Source organism: Somniosus microcephalus, chromosome 8 (genome assembly GCF_052327205.1).
Source record: "Somniosus microcephalus isolate GS21.2 chromosome 8, FLI_Smic_1.0, whole genome shotgun sequence".
Taxonomy (NCBI): domain Eukaryota; kingdom Metazoa; phylum Chordata; class Chondrichthyes; order Squaliformes; family Somniosidae; genus Somniosus; species Somniosus microcephalus.
The window spans coordinates 128570268-128584721 of NC_140994.1; the positions used below are offsets into that span (position 1 = coordinate 128570268).

The 14454-nt window shown below is 48.7% G+C and overlaps 1 protein-coding gene across 1 annotated transcript in view; it reads left to right on the forward strand.

Annotated features, from left to right (window-relative positions):
* The window catches only part of adam19b (ADAM metallopeptidase domain 19b), a 377796-nt gene extending 363844 nt beyond the window's left edge, over positions 1–13952 (forward strand). Inside the window, exons 21-22 of the mRNA XM_085994041.1 lie at positions 7851–8111; positions 13824–13952. Coding sequence (XP_085850167.1) covers positions 7851–8111; positions 13824–13952 — 390 coding nt within the window. The remainder of the gene's footprint in view (positions 1–7850; positions 8112–13823) is intronic.
* The last annotated feature ends 502 nt before the right edge of the window (positions 13953–14454 follow it).

Consider the following 14454-nt stretch of genomic DNA (forward strand, 5'->3'; position numbering starts at 1 on the left):
CCCTCCCCCTTCAGAATGCCCTGCAGCCGTTCAGTGACATCCTTGACCCTGGCACCAGGGAGGCAACAAACCATCCTGGAGTCATGTCTACGGCCACAGAAACGCCTATCTGTACCCCTTACGATAGAATCCCCTACCACTATTGTTCTCCCACTCTTTTTCCTCCCTTCCTGAGCAGCAGAAGCACCCCTGGTGCCAGGAAGTTGGCTGCTGCTGCCTTCCTCTGGTAAGTCATCCCCCTCAACAGTATCCAAATCGGTATACCTGTTTGAGAGGGGGATGGCCACAGGGGTCCCCTGCACTACCTGCCTGCCTCTACTGCTCTGCCTGATGGTCACCCATTTCCCTTCTGCCTGTGCAGCCCTTACCTGCGGTGTGACCAACTCACTAAACGTGTTATCCACGACCCTCTCAGCATCATGAATGCTCCAAAGCCCATCCATCCGCAGCTCCAGCGCCGCAATGCGGTCTGCTAGTAGCCGCAGCTGGATGCATTTCTGGCACAAGTGGTCATCAGGGACACCGGCAGTGTCCCTGAATTCCCACATAGAGCAAGAGGAGCATAACACGGGGCTGGGCTCTCCTGGCATGACTTACCCTTTAATTAATTTAAATTAATTCACTATCACCAATTAAAGATAACTCTAGGGCGCTTGTATGGTTTACCAACAGTCCCTGCTACACCAGAAAAGACCTTAGTAACTATAAACTACAGAGTTAAAGTTTAAAAAAGAGAAATACTCACCAACCAATCACTTACCTGCTCCCTGGTGACGTCACACCCTGATTACTTTTTACCTCTCTCCCCGCTGCTGAGTTGGTCGGGCCTCGCCTCGCTCCTCCTTTTATCCTCGGCCTTGGTGCTCTCCTGGTCCGATCTGGTCAGGCCTCGCCTCGCTCCTCCTTTTATACCCGGCCTCGGTGCTCTCCTGGTCCGATCTGGTCAGGCCTCGCCTCGCCCCTCCTTTTATACCCGGCTTCGGTGCTCTCCTGGTCCGATCTGGTCAGGCCTCGCCTCGCTCCTCCTTTTATACCCGGCCTCGGTGCTCTCCTGGTCCGATCTGGTCAGGCCTCACCTCGCTCCTCCTTTTATACCCGGCCTCGGTGCTCTCCTGGTCCGATCTGGTCGGGCCTCGCCTCGCTCCTCCTTTTATACCCGGCCTCGGTGCTCTCCTGGTCCGATCTGGTCGGGCCTCGCCTCGCTCCTCCTTTTATACCCGGCCTCGGTGCTCTCCTGGTCCGATCTGGTCGGGCCTCGCCTCGCTCCTCCTTTTATACCCGGCCTCGGTGCTCTCCTGGTCCGATCTGGTTGGGCCTCGCCTCGCTCCTCCTTTTATACCCGGCCTCGGTGCTCTCCTGGTCCGGTCTGGTCGGGCCTCGCCTCGCTCCTCCTTTTATATCCGGCCTCGGTGCTCTCCTGGTCCGATCTGGTCGGGCCTCGCCTCGCTCCTCCTTTTATCCTCGGCCTCGGTGCTCTCCTGGTCCGATCTGGTCGGGCCTCGCCTCGCTCCTCCTTTTATATCCGGCCTCGGTGCTCTCCTGCTCCAATCTGGTCGGGCCTCGCCTCGCTCCTCCTCTTATCCTCAGCCTCGGTGCTCTCCTGGTCCGGTCTGGTCGGGCCTCGCCTCGCTCCTCCTTTTATATCAGGCCTCGGTGCTCTCCTGGTCCGATCTGGTATATCTGCTGAATATTGTGAAACGCGACATGGAGAATTTGAAGCCACTGGAGGGTTTGAAACTCACGGGGAATGTCGACTGCAATTGGCGGACTTTCAAACAACAATTCAAACTCTACATTGCTGCCATCGGGTTTGGTACGATGCCAGACGCAAGGAAAATAGCGTTACTGCTCACGGTTGCAGGCCCACAGGCGATAGAGGTATTTAATACGTTTGTATTTGATCAAGAGGAGGACAGAGAAAAAATGGACGATGTGCTAAAGAAGTTTGATACACATTGTTCTCCCAAAAAGAACGAGACCTATGAGAGGTACGTGTTCCGTTAACGGACACAGCAGCAAAATGAGACTTTTGATAGCTTTGTGACCGATCTGAAACCGAAAGCACAGACATGTAATTTCTCTGAACTGAAATCATCCATGATTCGTGACCAGATTGTGTTTGGTATTAATGATAAAAAAGTCAGGGAACGTTTGTTGAGAGAAACCGAACTAACATTGGAGGATGCTGTGAAAATATGCCATGCCAGTGAGCTAGCTCAGCAGCACGCAAAGACTTTCAGTGAAATTAATATTGATGTGACTGTAATGAGTGACTGTGCTGCTGTCGGTGCTGTGTCCTACGAGGGGAAGAAACATGGGCAGAACAGAAATGCAAACCAATCGGAGGATGGAATTTTTAATTGTAAACGCTGTGGGTACCAGCACCAGTCAAGACAATGCCCAGCGTTTGGAAAAAAGTGCACAAAATGTAATGGAAAGAATCACTTTGCCAAACAATGCTTTTCAAAAGTAAAAACAAAGAAAGGGCAACAAGTCAATGTGATTCAGGACACTGATTTAAGTGAGACATTTTTTGTAGGAATGGTGTCATGTGACAATATAGAAAAGGATACAGAAAATGTGCAGCCCTCAGGAATGGACAATGCTGAACATAAAGTTAATGCAGTAAAAGAGGACAAATGGATGATGCCACTGCAGGTAAATGGAGCATTCGTTACATTGAAACTAGACACGGGGCAAAAGCAAACTTAATCAGTATGAGTGACATTAACAATATGAAAGAAAAGCCCAAAATACAGAAAAAGTCAGTACTACTGAAGAACTATAATGGACAGAAAATAGGTAGCTTAGGTGTATGCAGACTTAAAGTGACAGTCAAAGACAAAGTGCATCATCTCATGTTTTCTGTTGTGGCTGAAGGACTTGATTCACTACTAGGTGACAAAGCTTGTGAGGACTTAGAACTGGTCAAGAGAGTCTACTGTATAAACTGTGCCAAAAGCAGACCAGATGACTCAGTGGATTCTGCAGTGAGTAATTTCCAGGATGTGTTTAAAGGATTTGGAGTTCTACCATTCACTTACAAGATCCAGCTAAAGGAGGATGCTCAGCCAGTGGTACATGCTCCACGGAGAGTTCCAGCACCCCTGCATGACTGGCTCAAGAAAGAACTGGACAGAATGACCACACTAGGAGTCATCAGGAAAGTCGAAGAGCCAACAGACTGGGTTAACTCCATGGTATCTGTAAAGAAAAAGAACAATGATCTAAGAGTATGCATGGATCCAAAGGACTTAAATGCAAACATAAAACGTGAACACTACCAGATTCCCAAGTGAGAAGAAATCACCAGTGAAATGTCAGGTGCCAGATACTTCACAAAGCTCAATGCCTCGCAAGGATTTTGGCAACTAAAACTGGATGAGGAGAGCACCAAATACTGTACCTTCAACACACCATTTGGCAGGTATTGTTTCCTCAGAATGCCTTTCGGGATAATATCTGCATCTGAAATCTTTCATAGAGCGATGGAACACATAATTGAAGGTCTGGAAGGAGTTCGGGTCTATGTTGATGACATCATCATCTGGGGCTCCACACTGAAAGAACACAATGAGAGACTGACTAAAGTGCTGCAGAGCATACGCCGGAATGGACTGAAGCTCAACAAAGCCAAGTGTCAGTTTGGCGTCCAGGAAGTCACTTTCCTAGGAGATAATCTATCTGGTAAAGGAATAGAGTCAGATATGGAAAAAGTAAACGCCATACTCAATATGCCCCGACCCACTGACAAAAAAGGAGTGCTACGCATCATGGGGATGATAAACTTCATTGGAAAGTTCATTCCTAACTTGTCAGCCAAGATAGCCTGTCTGCGAGAACTGCTACATAAAACAAATGAGTTCGCATGGACAGAAAGACATGAACAAGAGTGGATGAATCTTAAAACAGTGCTGACAACCACACCTGTACTCACCTTCTTTGACCCAACAAAGAGAATCAAAGTGTCAACGGATGCATCAAAAGATGACCTAGGTGCGGTCTTGCTACAAGCAGAGGGTGAAGATTGGAAGCCTGTTGCCTATGCCTCCAGATCTATGACTGATTCTGAGTGTCGATACGCCCAGATTGAAAAGGAATGTCTAGGCTTGGTAGTTGGACTAGAAAAGTTCCATGGCTACATATATGGACTTCCCACCTTCACAGTTGAGACAGACCACTGCCCACTGGTTGCCATCATAAAAAAAAATCTGAATGAGATGTCTCCAAGGATTCAACGACTCATGATGAAGCTGCAAAGATATGACTTTGAACTGATCTACACGCCAGGCAAACACATAGTGTTAGCAGATGCACTATCCCGAGCACCCACAATGAGTCATGTGAGCTCTACTGAGGAAGACGTGGATGCTCATGTGAGTATGGTCACTGCTGCGCTGCCCGTGTCAGACACAAAATCAAAGCAAATAGCAGAAGAAACAGTAAAAGATACAGTGTTACAAACAGTAATAGAGAACATTCATCATGGTTGGCCAAAAGGTTCCTGTCCAAAGTACTATCACATCAGGTCAGAATTGAGTGTCGCAAGTGGACTATTACTAAAACAGAACAGAATAGTCATTCCACAGGCTCTACGTCGAGACATGCTCAAAAGGATTCATGAGGGATACCTCGGAATTGAAAAATGCAAAAGGAGAGCAAGAGACACTGTTTATTGGCCTGGCATAAATAAGGACATTGAGAACATGATAGGCGAATGTGAGACATGTCAGAAACACCAAAACAAACAAACAAAGGAACCAATAATAGTAGCTGACTTACCAACAGCACCTTGGCAAAAGGTTGGTATGGACCTTTTTCATTTGAATGGTAAAGACTATCTAATAGTGATTGACTACTATTCTAATTATCCTGAGATGGCGCTGCTCTCAAGCACATCAGCAAGCAGTGTCATAATGCATGTTAAATCCATCTTCGCCAGACATGGAATTCCCAGGATTGCCGTTAGCGACAATGGTCCATGCTTCAACTGTAAGGCGTGGCAACAGTTTGCAGCACATTATGACTTTCAACACATCACATCCAGTCCTCTGTATGCTCAGTCAAATGGTAAGGCAGAGAAAGGTGTTCAAGTTCTCAAACAGCTACTAAAGAAAGCAATAGAAAGCAAGTCTGATCCTTATCTCGCCCTGCTGAACTACCGAGCCTCACCTTTAGACTCTGGTTCTTCACCTGCTGAACTCCTAATGGGTCGCAAGTTGTGCACCACGCTACCCTGCTGTGCAAAAGAAAAGCAGAGTAAGGAACTGAGACAGAGACTTCAACTGTTAAAGCTGAAACAGAAATCATACTATGACAAGTCATCCAAAACTCTGAAACCATTGACAAGGGATGATGTTGTCAGGATTGAGGATCCAGATGCATGGAACAGGAAAGCTACAGTTCTTGAGGAAGTAGGACCAAGGTCATACACTGTTAGAACTGAGGAAGGACTGATTCTCAGGAGGAACCGCCGTTCCCTCCTGAAAACACAAGAAACTATCCAAGAGCAAATCGATGACAATGCCGAAACTGAATCTTGTCACTCACCACCAGAACAATCTAACACAAACACACATACAGGCTCTCATGAAAACACATCAGACTTACCTGTGCTGAGAAGATCCACACGTGAAGTAAAAAAGCCTGATAGACTTAATCTTTGAGTACAAAGAAAACTACAATAAAAGAATGAAAAGCTTACAGTTCATAAAGTAAAGCTTTGAAAATGTATTGACTGTTGTGAAGATGTTTATGTCGTTATGATTGATTGATACTGATTTTGTTTAACCTCTAAGGAAGGGGGATGTAATGATCAGTAACATGTCATTCTATAATGGTATACTAGGTGGAGCTGTATGATTAAGTAGTGGGCTACCCACAAGGCAGTAGTCAAGATGGATGCCTGTACACTAGTCCACATGGCTGAATAAATGACTAGCTCAAGCTAGCTGTTCATAACGAAAACGTCTATTTATTTATGAACATAACACCTGGTGGCCCAGCTGGGCCGCAGGTCGGCTGCACTAGGCCCCTCCTTTTTAATGAGGGGAGGAAGGCCTGCAGTATCGCAACACGACGTGCCGCAGAGCATGGCGCTGCAGCACGTAGCGGCATGATATTCACTCGCAGCACCCCAAAAGGGAGGCGGGGCGCTTCCAGTAGCGCCCCGTCTCCCTCTTGGGGCACTACCGGTGAATTTTGGGCGCGGGAGCGCTAATTTTTTCAGGGCGCTAAAAGTAGTGCCCCGGCGAAGTTAGCGCCCCAAAGGGGAGGCGACCCAATTTTTCCCCCAAGATGTCTTACTGCAATTATATCGGGCCCTGGTGAGACCGCACCTGGAGTATTGTGTACAGTTTTGGTCTCCTTACCGAAGGAACGATATACTTGCCATGGAGGGAGTGCAACGAAGGTTCACCAGACTGGTTCCTGGGATGGGGGTTTGTCCTATAAGGAGAGATTGAGTAGACTAGGCCTATATTCTCTGGAGTTTAGAAGAATGAGAGGTGAAACGTACAAATTTCTTACAGGTCTTGACAGGTTAGATGCAGGGAGGATGTTTCCCCTGGCTGGGGAGTCTAGAACCAGGGGTCACAGTCTCAGAATAAGGGGTCGGCCATTTAGGACTGAGATGAGGAGAAATTTCTTCACTCAGAGGGTGGTGAATCTTTGGAATTCTCTACCCCAGAGGACTGTGGGGGCTCAGTCATTGAGTATTATTCAAGACAGAGATCGATAGATTTGGGGTTTTTAAGTTAATCAAGGGATATGGGGATAGTGCAGGAAAGTGGAATTGAGGTAGAAGATCAGCCATGATCTTATTGAAAGGTAGAGCAGGCTCGAGGGGCCGAATGACCTACTCCTGCTCCTATTTCTTATGTTCTAACGTTCATAAACTTCCTATTATCCCTACCTTTTGCTTTCTGCCCTTTAAGCATCTGTCTATCCATGTGGCCACGTTCCTCTTAATTCCATGTGTCTCTTTGCCATAAGTCTCTTATCAAATGCTCTTTTGAAAATCCACATCCGCTAGATTTCCTTTATCCATCCTCTCCATTACTTCTTTAAAGAGTCCTATAAGGTTGATCAAGCACTACCTGCCTTTTGGAAATCCGCGCTGACTGGCCCTGATTAACTCCTGTTGTCTCTGGGTGCACCATAATTTCATCCCATATTATAGACTCTAGTAATTTACCAACAACTAAAGTAATCCTAACCGGCCTATAATTTCCTGGCTTATCCCTATTTGTTTTTTTGAAGAGGGGAGTCAGATTTATCACTCTCCAGTCCACTGCCACAATGTTCCTTTCCATAGTAAGTTAGAAAACTACAGTCAGAGCCTCCGCTATTTCTGCCCCAGCTTCCCTCCGGATCTTTGAACATAAACCATCGGGTCCCTGCCCCTTACGTTCAAGTCACTTCTTTAGGCCTATCTCTCTTTGAATAATAACCTCCACTAACCGTTCTACGTCAACCTCTGGTGGTTCTACAGTCCCAGTATCCGCCTTGTTCATGAAAACTGAGATATTTAGTATCTCTGTCATTCCCTCCCTCTGCACTACAAGCTTGTCTCCATCATCTCTTTGCAATCTTACTCCGAGGACTCACTGTCTTCACTCACACATTGAGAACAGCCACTTGGGTGAAGTACTGGAGGGTAGTTGGTGCCTAAGGAACTGAACTGATTTCCAACACCAGTCAGAACCTTCGGTGCTCTGTAGCTGGTTGCTAGAATGGAACAACATATAGATGGTTGGGTGTGGGGGTGGGGGGAGGGGGAAGGGGGGTGTAGAAGAGAAGCACAAAGATAAATATCTTACCAATAACATTTAATCCATTTTTTTCCCCAGACTGGACCACAGCAGAGTCCTGCATTGCCTCCAAAACCACGATTACCTCACTCTGTTCGTTCTCAGCATCCTGTCTTAATACTACCAACTCTTCGGCCTACCTCTCCAGCTAGTGATAGTCAGCAGGACAGTAGAGTGCCCAGCCCCAGAACACTCTGGGTGCGGTCTCCAGCAGCTTTAAAAGATGCTAATGTTAAACCTTTAAAACAAGCACCTCCCAACAGACCCCTGCCAGCGGATCCACTCCCTCGGGCTCCAAAGGTGCATACTTAAAGCTTGTCTAAGAAGATATGAAGCAAGAGGAGAAAAATGGAAACTTTTGGTGTCTGCTTACATCTTAGAGAAAGTTGAGGGCAACCCCCTGGAGAAAAACTGGACTGCGTGAAACCAGATAGGTGTCAAACCTAACCAGGGCCTGTGCGAGAGCGGCTTTGGATAACAGAATAGGGAAGTGCCTAACCTTCTCCGTGATGGAATGTGACAAGTGCATGCTCAGCACATTGGCGCCATCCCTCTCAATTTGAAAATCAGGGATGCAGGCCCTAAATATCAGGGACACTGGCCTAGAAATTCAGTATCGCCACGTTTGGGGCGCTACAGCCGGGCGTTCGCTAAATTTAGCGGCCAGCGCAACTTAGCGCCACCTTCGCCGAAATTGAGTTGCATCGCCCCAAGAGGTTGCTGCTGCGCTAAAGCAGGCGGTGCACGACTATCATAAGGCGCTAAGCCAGCGAGCCGAGGCACTACCACCGAGGGCGGGCGCAGCGCAGGTGCGGCGAGTTGCTGATCGAAGGCAGACACGCTAGCGCCGGTCAGCTCTTAAAGGGGGAGGGTCGAATTGTTTTGCTGCCACGCCCTGCACACTGCAGCCCTGAATCATGGCCTGAACATAGCTGCTTCAACAGTTCAACGCCCACGACTATGGAGAAGGCTAGGGAGCGAGCGCAGCACTTCAGCGAGGGTGCTCTGAAGCTACTGGTTGGCGCAGTGGAGCGCAGGCGACCTGTCCTCTTCCCTGATAGTGGCAGGAGGCCACTGCCCAGCAAGTATAGAAAAGCCTGGAGGGAGGTGGCAAACAGGGTGACCTCCAACAGCATGGTTGCCAGGACTCCTGTGCAATGCAGAAAAAAGTTCAACGACCTCACTCGGGTTGTCAGGGTGAGTACCCTTTCCAGTATCCTCTTCATCCCTGCATGTGCACCTCACTTTATGGCCAAAGGGACCTGAAAGCCCCAATTCCCAGCCCTCATCCAACAGCTATGGGACTCTCATGAAAATCACTTGCACATTCAGCACTTTACACACTGTCAGGGCTATTCCACCATGGGAGGCAGTGCAAGCAAGATGAGGGCTTGACACTGTCAGGGCTATTCCACCATGGGAGGCAGTGCAGGCAAGATGAGGGCTTGACACTGTCAGGGCTATTCCACCATGGGAGGCAGTGCAGGCAAGATGAGGGCTTGACACTGTCAGGGCTATTCCACCATGGGAGGCAGTGCAGGCAAGATCAGGGCTTGACGGTGTACTTAGAGGCCGTCCTTTCTCTTGCAGGGCAAGCTGGCCCACAATCGCAGGCAGCAGCTACGGACCAGGGGAGGCCGTCCTGACCTTAAAGAGCTCAGCGACCTGGAGCAGTGAGTGGAGCGGATTATGGGAGGCCAGCTGATTGGCCCCGTCGCCACTGGAGATGCCGACCCCGTTCTGGACAGCAATGGTAAGGTCATCATCTTTTTGACCTCTCTCTTTCCACTTGTGCCTCACACCAGCATCCTTTGCCACTCTCGAACCAATGCAGTGCATAGCAGCACTCATGCCTCCCTCGCTGCCGCCCTGTCCTCGCTCTAAAGCAACTCTTGTGCCTCCCTGCTTTCAGATGCTGAATCGTCAGGTGAGGATGCGGGCCCTCAAGCTGGCACTGTGTCTGATTCAGAATTCGAGGAGGAGGAAGAGGAAGCCGGCCCATCAGTGCCACCCTCAGCCGAGGCAGCCCATGGCCATGAAGGGGACACGTCTTCCCTGGAGGGGAGCAGGGGGGAAGGGTCTGATGAGGGTGAAGCTGCGGGGCCCAGCGGGCTGCAGCAACGCGGGAGGGGTGGGGAAGCTCGGCGGCCTTCTCCCCAGAGGGTGAGTGCGGCCTCCAGTCCTGCTACGGTGAGCGCAGAGGAGGTGCGGCTCCTTGGTGAAATGGGCGCCCAGGCTGAGCGCAGGCACACTGAGCTCATGGCTGAAGTAGCAAGGATGCCTGACTCCATAGAGTCACTGGCAAGGAGTGTTCAGGAATTCGGGGCAGCACAGGCCAGGAGTCTGCAGGACTTCGCGGCAGCACAGGCTAGGAGTCAGCAGGACTTCGCTGCATCACAGGTGGCTTCCAGCCAAGTGCTCAGTCGTGCCATGCATTCATTGGCTGGTCTGATGCAGACACAGATCAGGGCCACACGGCACTAACTGCTGCCACCCTCGCTGGATCGGCCAGGCATCGCCAGGGCCCTCGCCGCGCCGCAGCAGCCCAGCAGTCTGTGCTTCAGCAGATTGCTGCGCATGCTTCAGTGCTGGCCCGTGCGAGTGCCAGTGTATCAGCCGACCAGGGAGTGCCTGTGCTCTGTCAGGTTGGCAGCATTCCTGCAGCCAACACTGTCACTCCTCCACTGCAGCTGCCACCACCTGTAGGACAGACTGCTGCCGCCCAAGCAGAGTTGGAGCAGTCAGCAGCCGGGCCATCCAGGCCCAGAGCTGGTCCAGGCCGTCCCCCAAGGGCATCTGCCGTCTCACCATCTGACACTCAGCAGCCTTCCCCCAGCCTTGCTGCAGCTACTGGGGTCCCATTGAGGAGGAGCTGCAGGGCGGGAAGGGGCCAATCGCGGAAGCAAGGCGGATCACCCTCGCGGGGGAAAAAGTAGAAGGTGTGGCAAAATGTTTTTTTTATATATGAAGGCCAAGAATGTTGTGTTTGTTTTTTATATGAAGGCCGAGAATGTTATGTTTTTTTATATATGAAGGCCGAGATGTGTTTGTTTTTTATATGAAGGCCGAGAATGTTGTGTTTGTTTTTTATATGAAGGCTGAGAATGTTGTGTTTGTTTTTTATATGAAGGCTGAGGATCATGGTCATTTTTGTTTAACTTTTTTTCATTTTCTCCAGGTTGTGAGAGCCAGTTATGTGTCTGACTGTTTTTTGGGGAGTTTCTCTGTATTTGTTTGTTATGCGGGAAGGGCACAGAGTTTGTAAAATAAAAAATTTTCTTTATTCAGATTGTCCATGTTTGCACTTTGAACTATTTGTTGCCTTGACCGGCTGAGGGTTTGCAGAGCGGTTCCATTCATGTTCTTTCATTAGCACAAGCCATTCCCTGAGAGGGGGCCTAGAACCGAGTTGCAATAATCCGCCGACGGATGGCCCTTGCACTTTGTGCCTCCCTCCCGTCTTGGTGCTCCTCCTCCTCCTCCTCCTCTGGTGGTCCTCCAATGTCTGCTGGCAGTGGCTGAGTCCTGAGGATAGCCAGGTTGTACAGCATGCAGCACACTACAACGAAATGGGAGACTCGCTCAGGCGAGTATTGTAGGGCTCCTCCGGAATGGTCCAGACAGCGAAACCTTTGCTTGAGCACACTGATTGTGTGCTCAATGATGTTCCTGGTAGCTTGATGGCTGTCATTGTATCATTCTTCAGCAGGGGTGCTGGGCGCACGGAGCGGGGTCATCAGCCAGGTGCACAAAGGATAGCCTTTGTCCCCGAGAAGCCAGCCTCCTGGGTGAGCCAGGGCTTCGAAAATGTCTGCCACAAAAGTCTGGCGCAGGATGAAGGCATCGTGGCTGCTGCCTGGAAAGCAGGCATTGACAGCTAGTATGAGCTGCCTGTGGTCACACACCAACTGGACGTTGAGTGAATGGTAGCCCTTCCGGTTGCGGTAATCCTCTGCATTCTGTAGAGGTGCCCGCAAAGCCACATGCGTGCAGTCAATGGCACCCTGGACCATGGGGAAGCCCGCTATTCTTGCAAATCTCATTGCACGCTCTTGCTGCTTGTCCAGGGTCATGGGGAAGGAGATGTACTGACGTCTCCTTCTGAAGAGGGCATTCGTCACCTGGCGGATGCAGCAATGTACCGCGAACTGGGAGATATTGGCAATGTCCCCAGTAGCGGATTGGAAGGAGCCGGTGGCATAGAAGTTGAGAGCCACCGTCACCTTCACTGCCACCGACAGAGACATCCTGCTCCTCAGCTGTGGCTGCAGATCTCTCTGAAGCAGGTGGCAGATCTCAGTGACCACCTCCCTTCTGAATCGCAGCCTCCGAACACACTGCTCCTCAGACATGTTGAGATATGAGAACTGCTGGCGGTATACCCTGGGTGGGTAAGGCCTCCTGTGCCGACGCCTGTTGGCCCTTCTCCGTCTGGCCATGACTGGCACTCTCTCTCGGCGTCTCTGAGCACTTTGAATGCAATGCAGAAACCCAACATTTCCACCCATTGCAGCCCCCATTATATGTGGCGACTCAAGACTATGGCACTGAAAGTTAAATCCAACTGCAAAGCTCTGGCCTGAAGCCAGAAGTACCTGTGCGAGCGCTGAATCAAAGCAGAAAGCTCTCTCCCTTTGTCTCTCTCCAAACAAAATGGCTGCCACAAAGAATGCAGGAAGAGTCCCTTTTAAATAGCGCACCCCGCAGTGACTGGGAACCGTTCCACTCAACCAGTCGCTGGGGGCGCCAGGCGCACAGAAGGGGGCCACCACTGATGTTCCGGTTCGGGGCGCACCAAGGGCGTTGCACCATGAAATGACGTCAGGATCTGCGCGCGCAGCTGAGCAGGCGCTGCGGTTTTGCGCCGCCGCTAAATCTTGACTGAAGTTTGCGAGAGGTGCAGATCGCGCCGCGCCCGGGCGCTAGCCGCTTCGCGCCCCACTTCTCCTCCTAAGGCGCTAGCGGCTGGCGCTAACAACTGAATTTCTAGGCCACTTTATTTTACCGTACACAGCACCACTTAATACAGTATTTTCATTTTTTTTGTGTGTGTGTGCTTTTAATGAGCTCAACATATTTTTATTACTTTCTACAAATATAAATGAAGGGAGTTTTAATCTGGAATCTACTTAATTTATTTGTTTCTTCCCCTCTCACACATCTCAGTCAGATTAGCACCTTGGGATAAAAGGGGGAAAAAAAACTGAAAATGCCGGAAATCTGAGAGTAAAAGAGAAAATGCTGCAAATACACGTGTGTCTGAAAGAGAAGAGACAGGTTAACATTTCGCTTAAAGAACCGACTAAATCTTATCCTATGCTGTGAAGAGGAAGTCCCCATCCTGATGAAGAATCTCTCCCCAAAGCAACACCCCCTTTGTTTCCCTGTGCTGGACCTGCTGTGTATTTCCAGCCATTTCTGGATTAACACCTTGTTATATTTTTATAATACAAAAGCCTTAAAAAAAAAATGTACCAAATGCAATACTGTTAATTCCTCTAATTGGCAGGTAGGAGGAAACAAATGGAGCACATGCCAGATTTCCTTTATCTACCCCCACCCCCACTCCAGCTCCCAAATGAACCAATAGTTTTAGGCTGGGAGCATATTTTAAATTTCAGGAGCGTTGCACATGATATGAGGACAGGATTGACATTCGCACATCCCAATTAAATCAGGGCAGTTGTGAAGGGTGGCTGTTGCTCCAATTCAATGTACCATCAATAAGCTGCCAGTAATTCTCCTCGTGTAGTGAAAGAGAAGCCTCAATCCAAACCCCATTTCCACCTAAACTACTTGCGTTCAGTGCGATGGTTTGATTAAAAGGAGCTTGTGCTAAAGCTACTGATGAATAAAGCTTCCTTAGTTGTATTTTATTGATACACGGAGATCATACCTGAGACGACTCCCTCTCCTAAGCAGACACAGTTTGTAACTAATAAACGTTGAATGTATTATCAGATACAAAATGTTCAAAATGATTTTTGTTTAAAGTACTTTTTTTGGTTAAAGGTTTTACAAAGGTTGGCAGTGTCCAGCAGTAGTCCTGGGCTCCAGATGAATAACAGAGCCTTGTTGCCACCCATTAGACAGAAACCACAGGACAACAGAGTTCATTCTGAAATCAACCCATACAAGTAAGTATGGTTAAACCTTATCCTGTACTTATAGGGGAAGTCAGAATTTAAAAAGGACTTCAATTAATAGTGTCTTATCATGAATTAACATAGATTCTTATCATGAATTAATCATGCATAATTAATAGATTCATCTTATGAATTTATATAGATTCTTATCATGAATTAAGTTATAATTTTGTCATAAATTAAAACAAGATCGTATTGTAAATTAAGATAGCATCTTATCATGAATTAAGATAGCATCTTATCATGAATTAAGATAGTGTAGCGGTTCGTGTAGATCGCCACTAAATAAGAGAGTTTGACTTCGACGAACTATTAACAAGTTGTTTATTTACAGGAACAGACTAATTACATCAGGTAAGATGGCAGGTAAGATGGCTGACTGTAGGAGCACCGTGGTATAGGTCTTGTCCCAGCGGCGACTCCACGAGGACTGAGTTCGCAGTCCTGTGGAGAGCGTGATGACGTCATCACGTTTGTGTTGTGATGTCATCACGTTG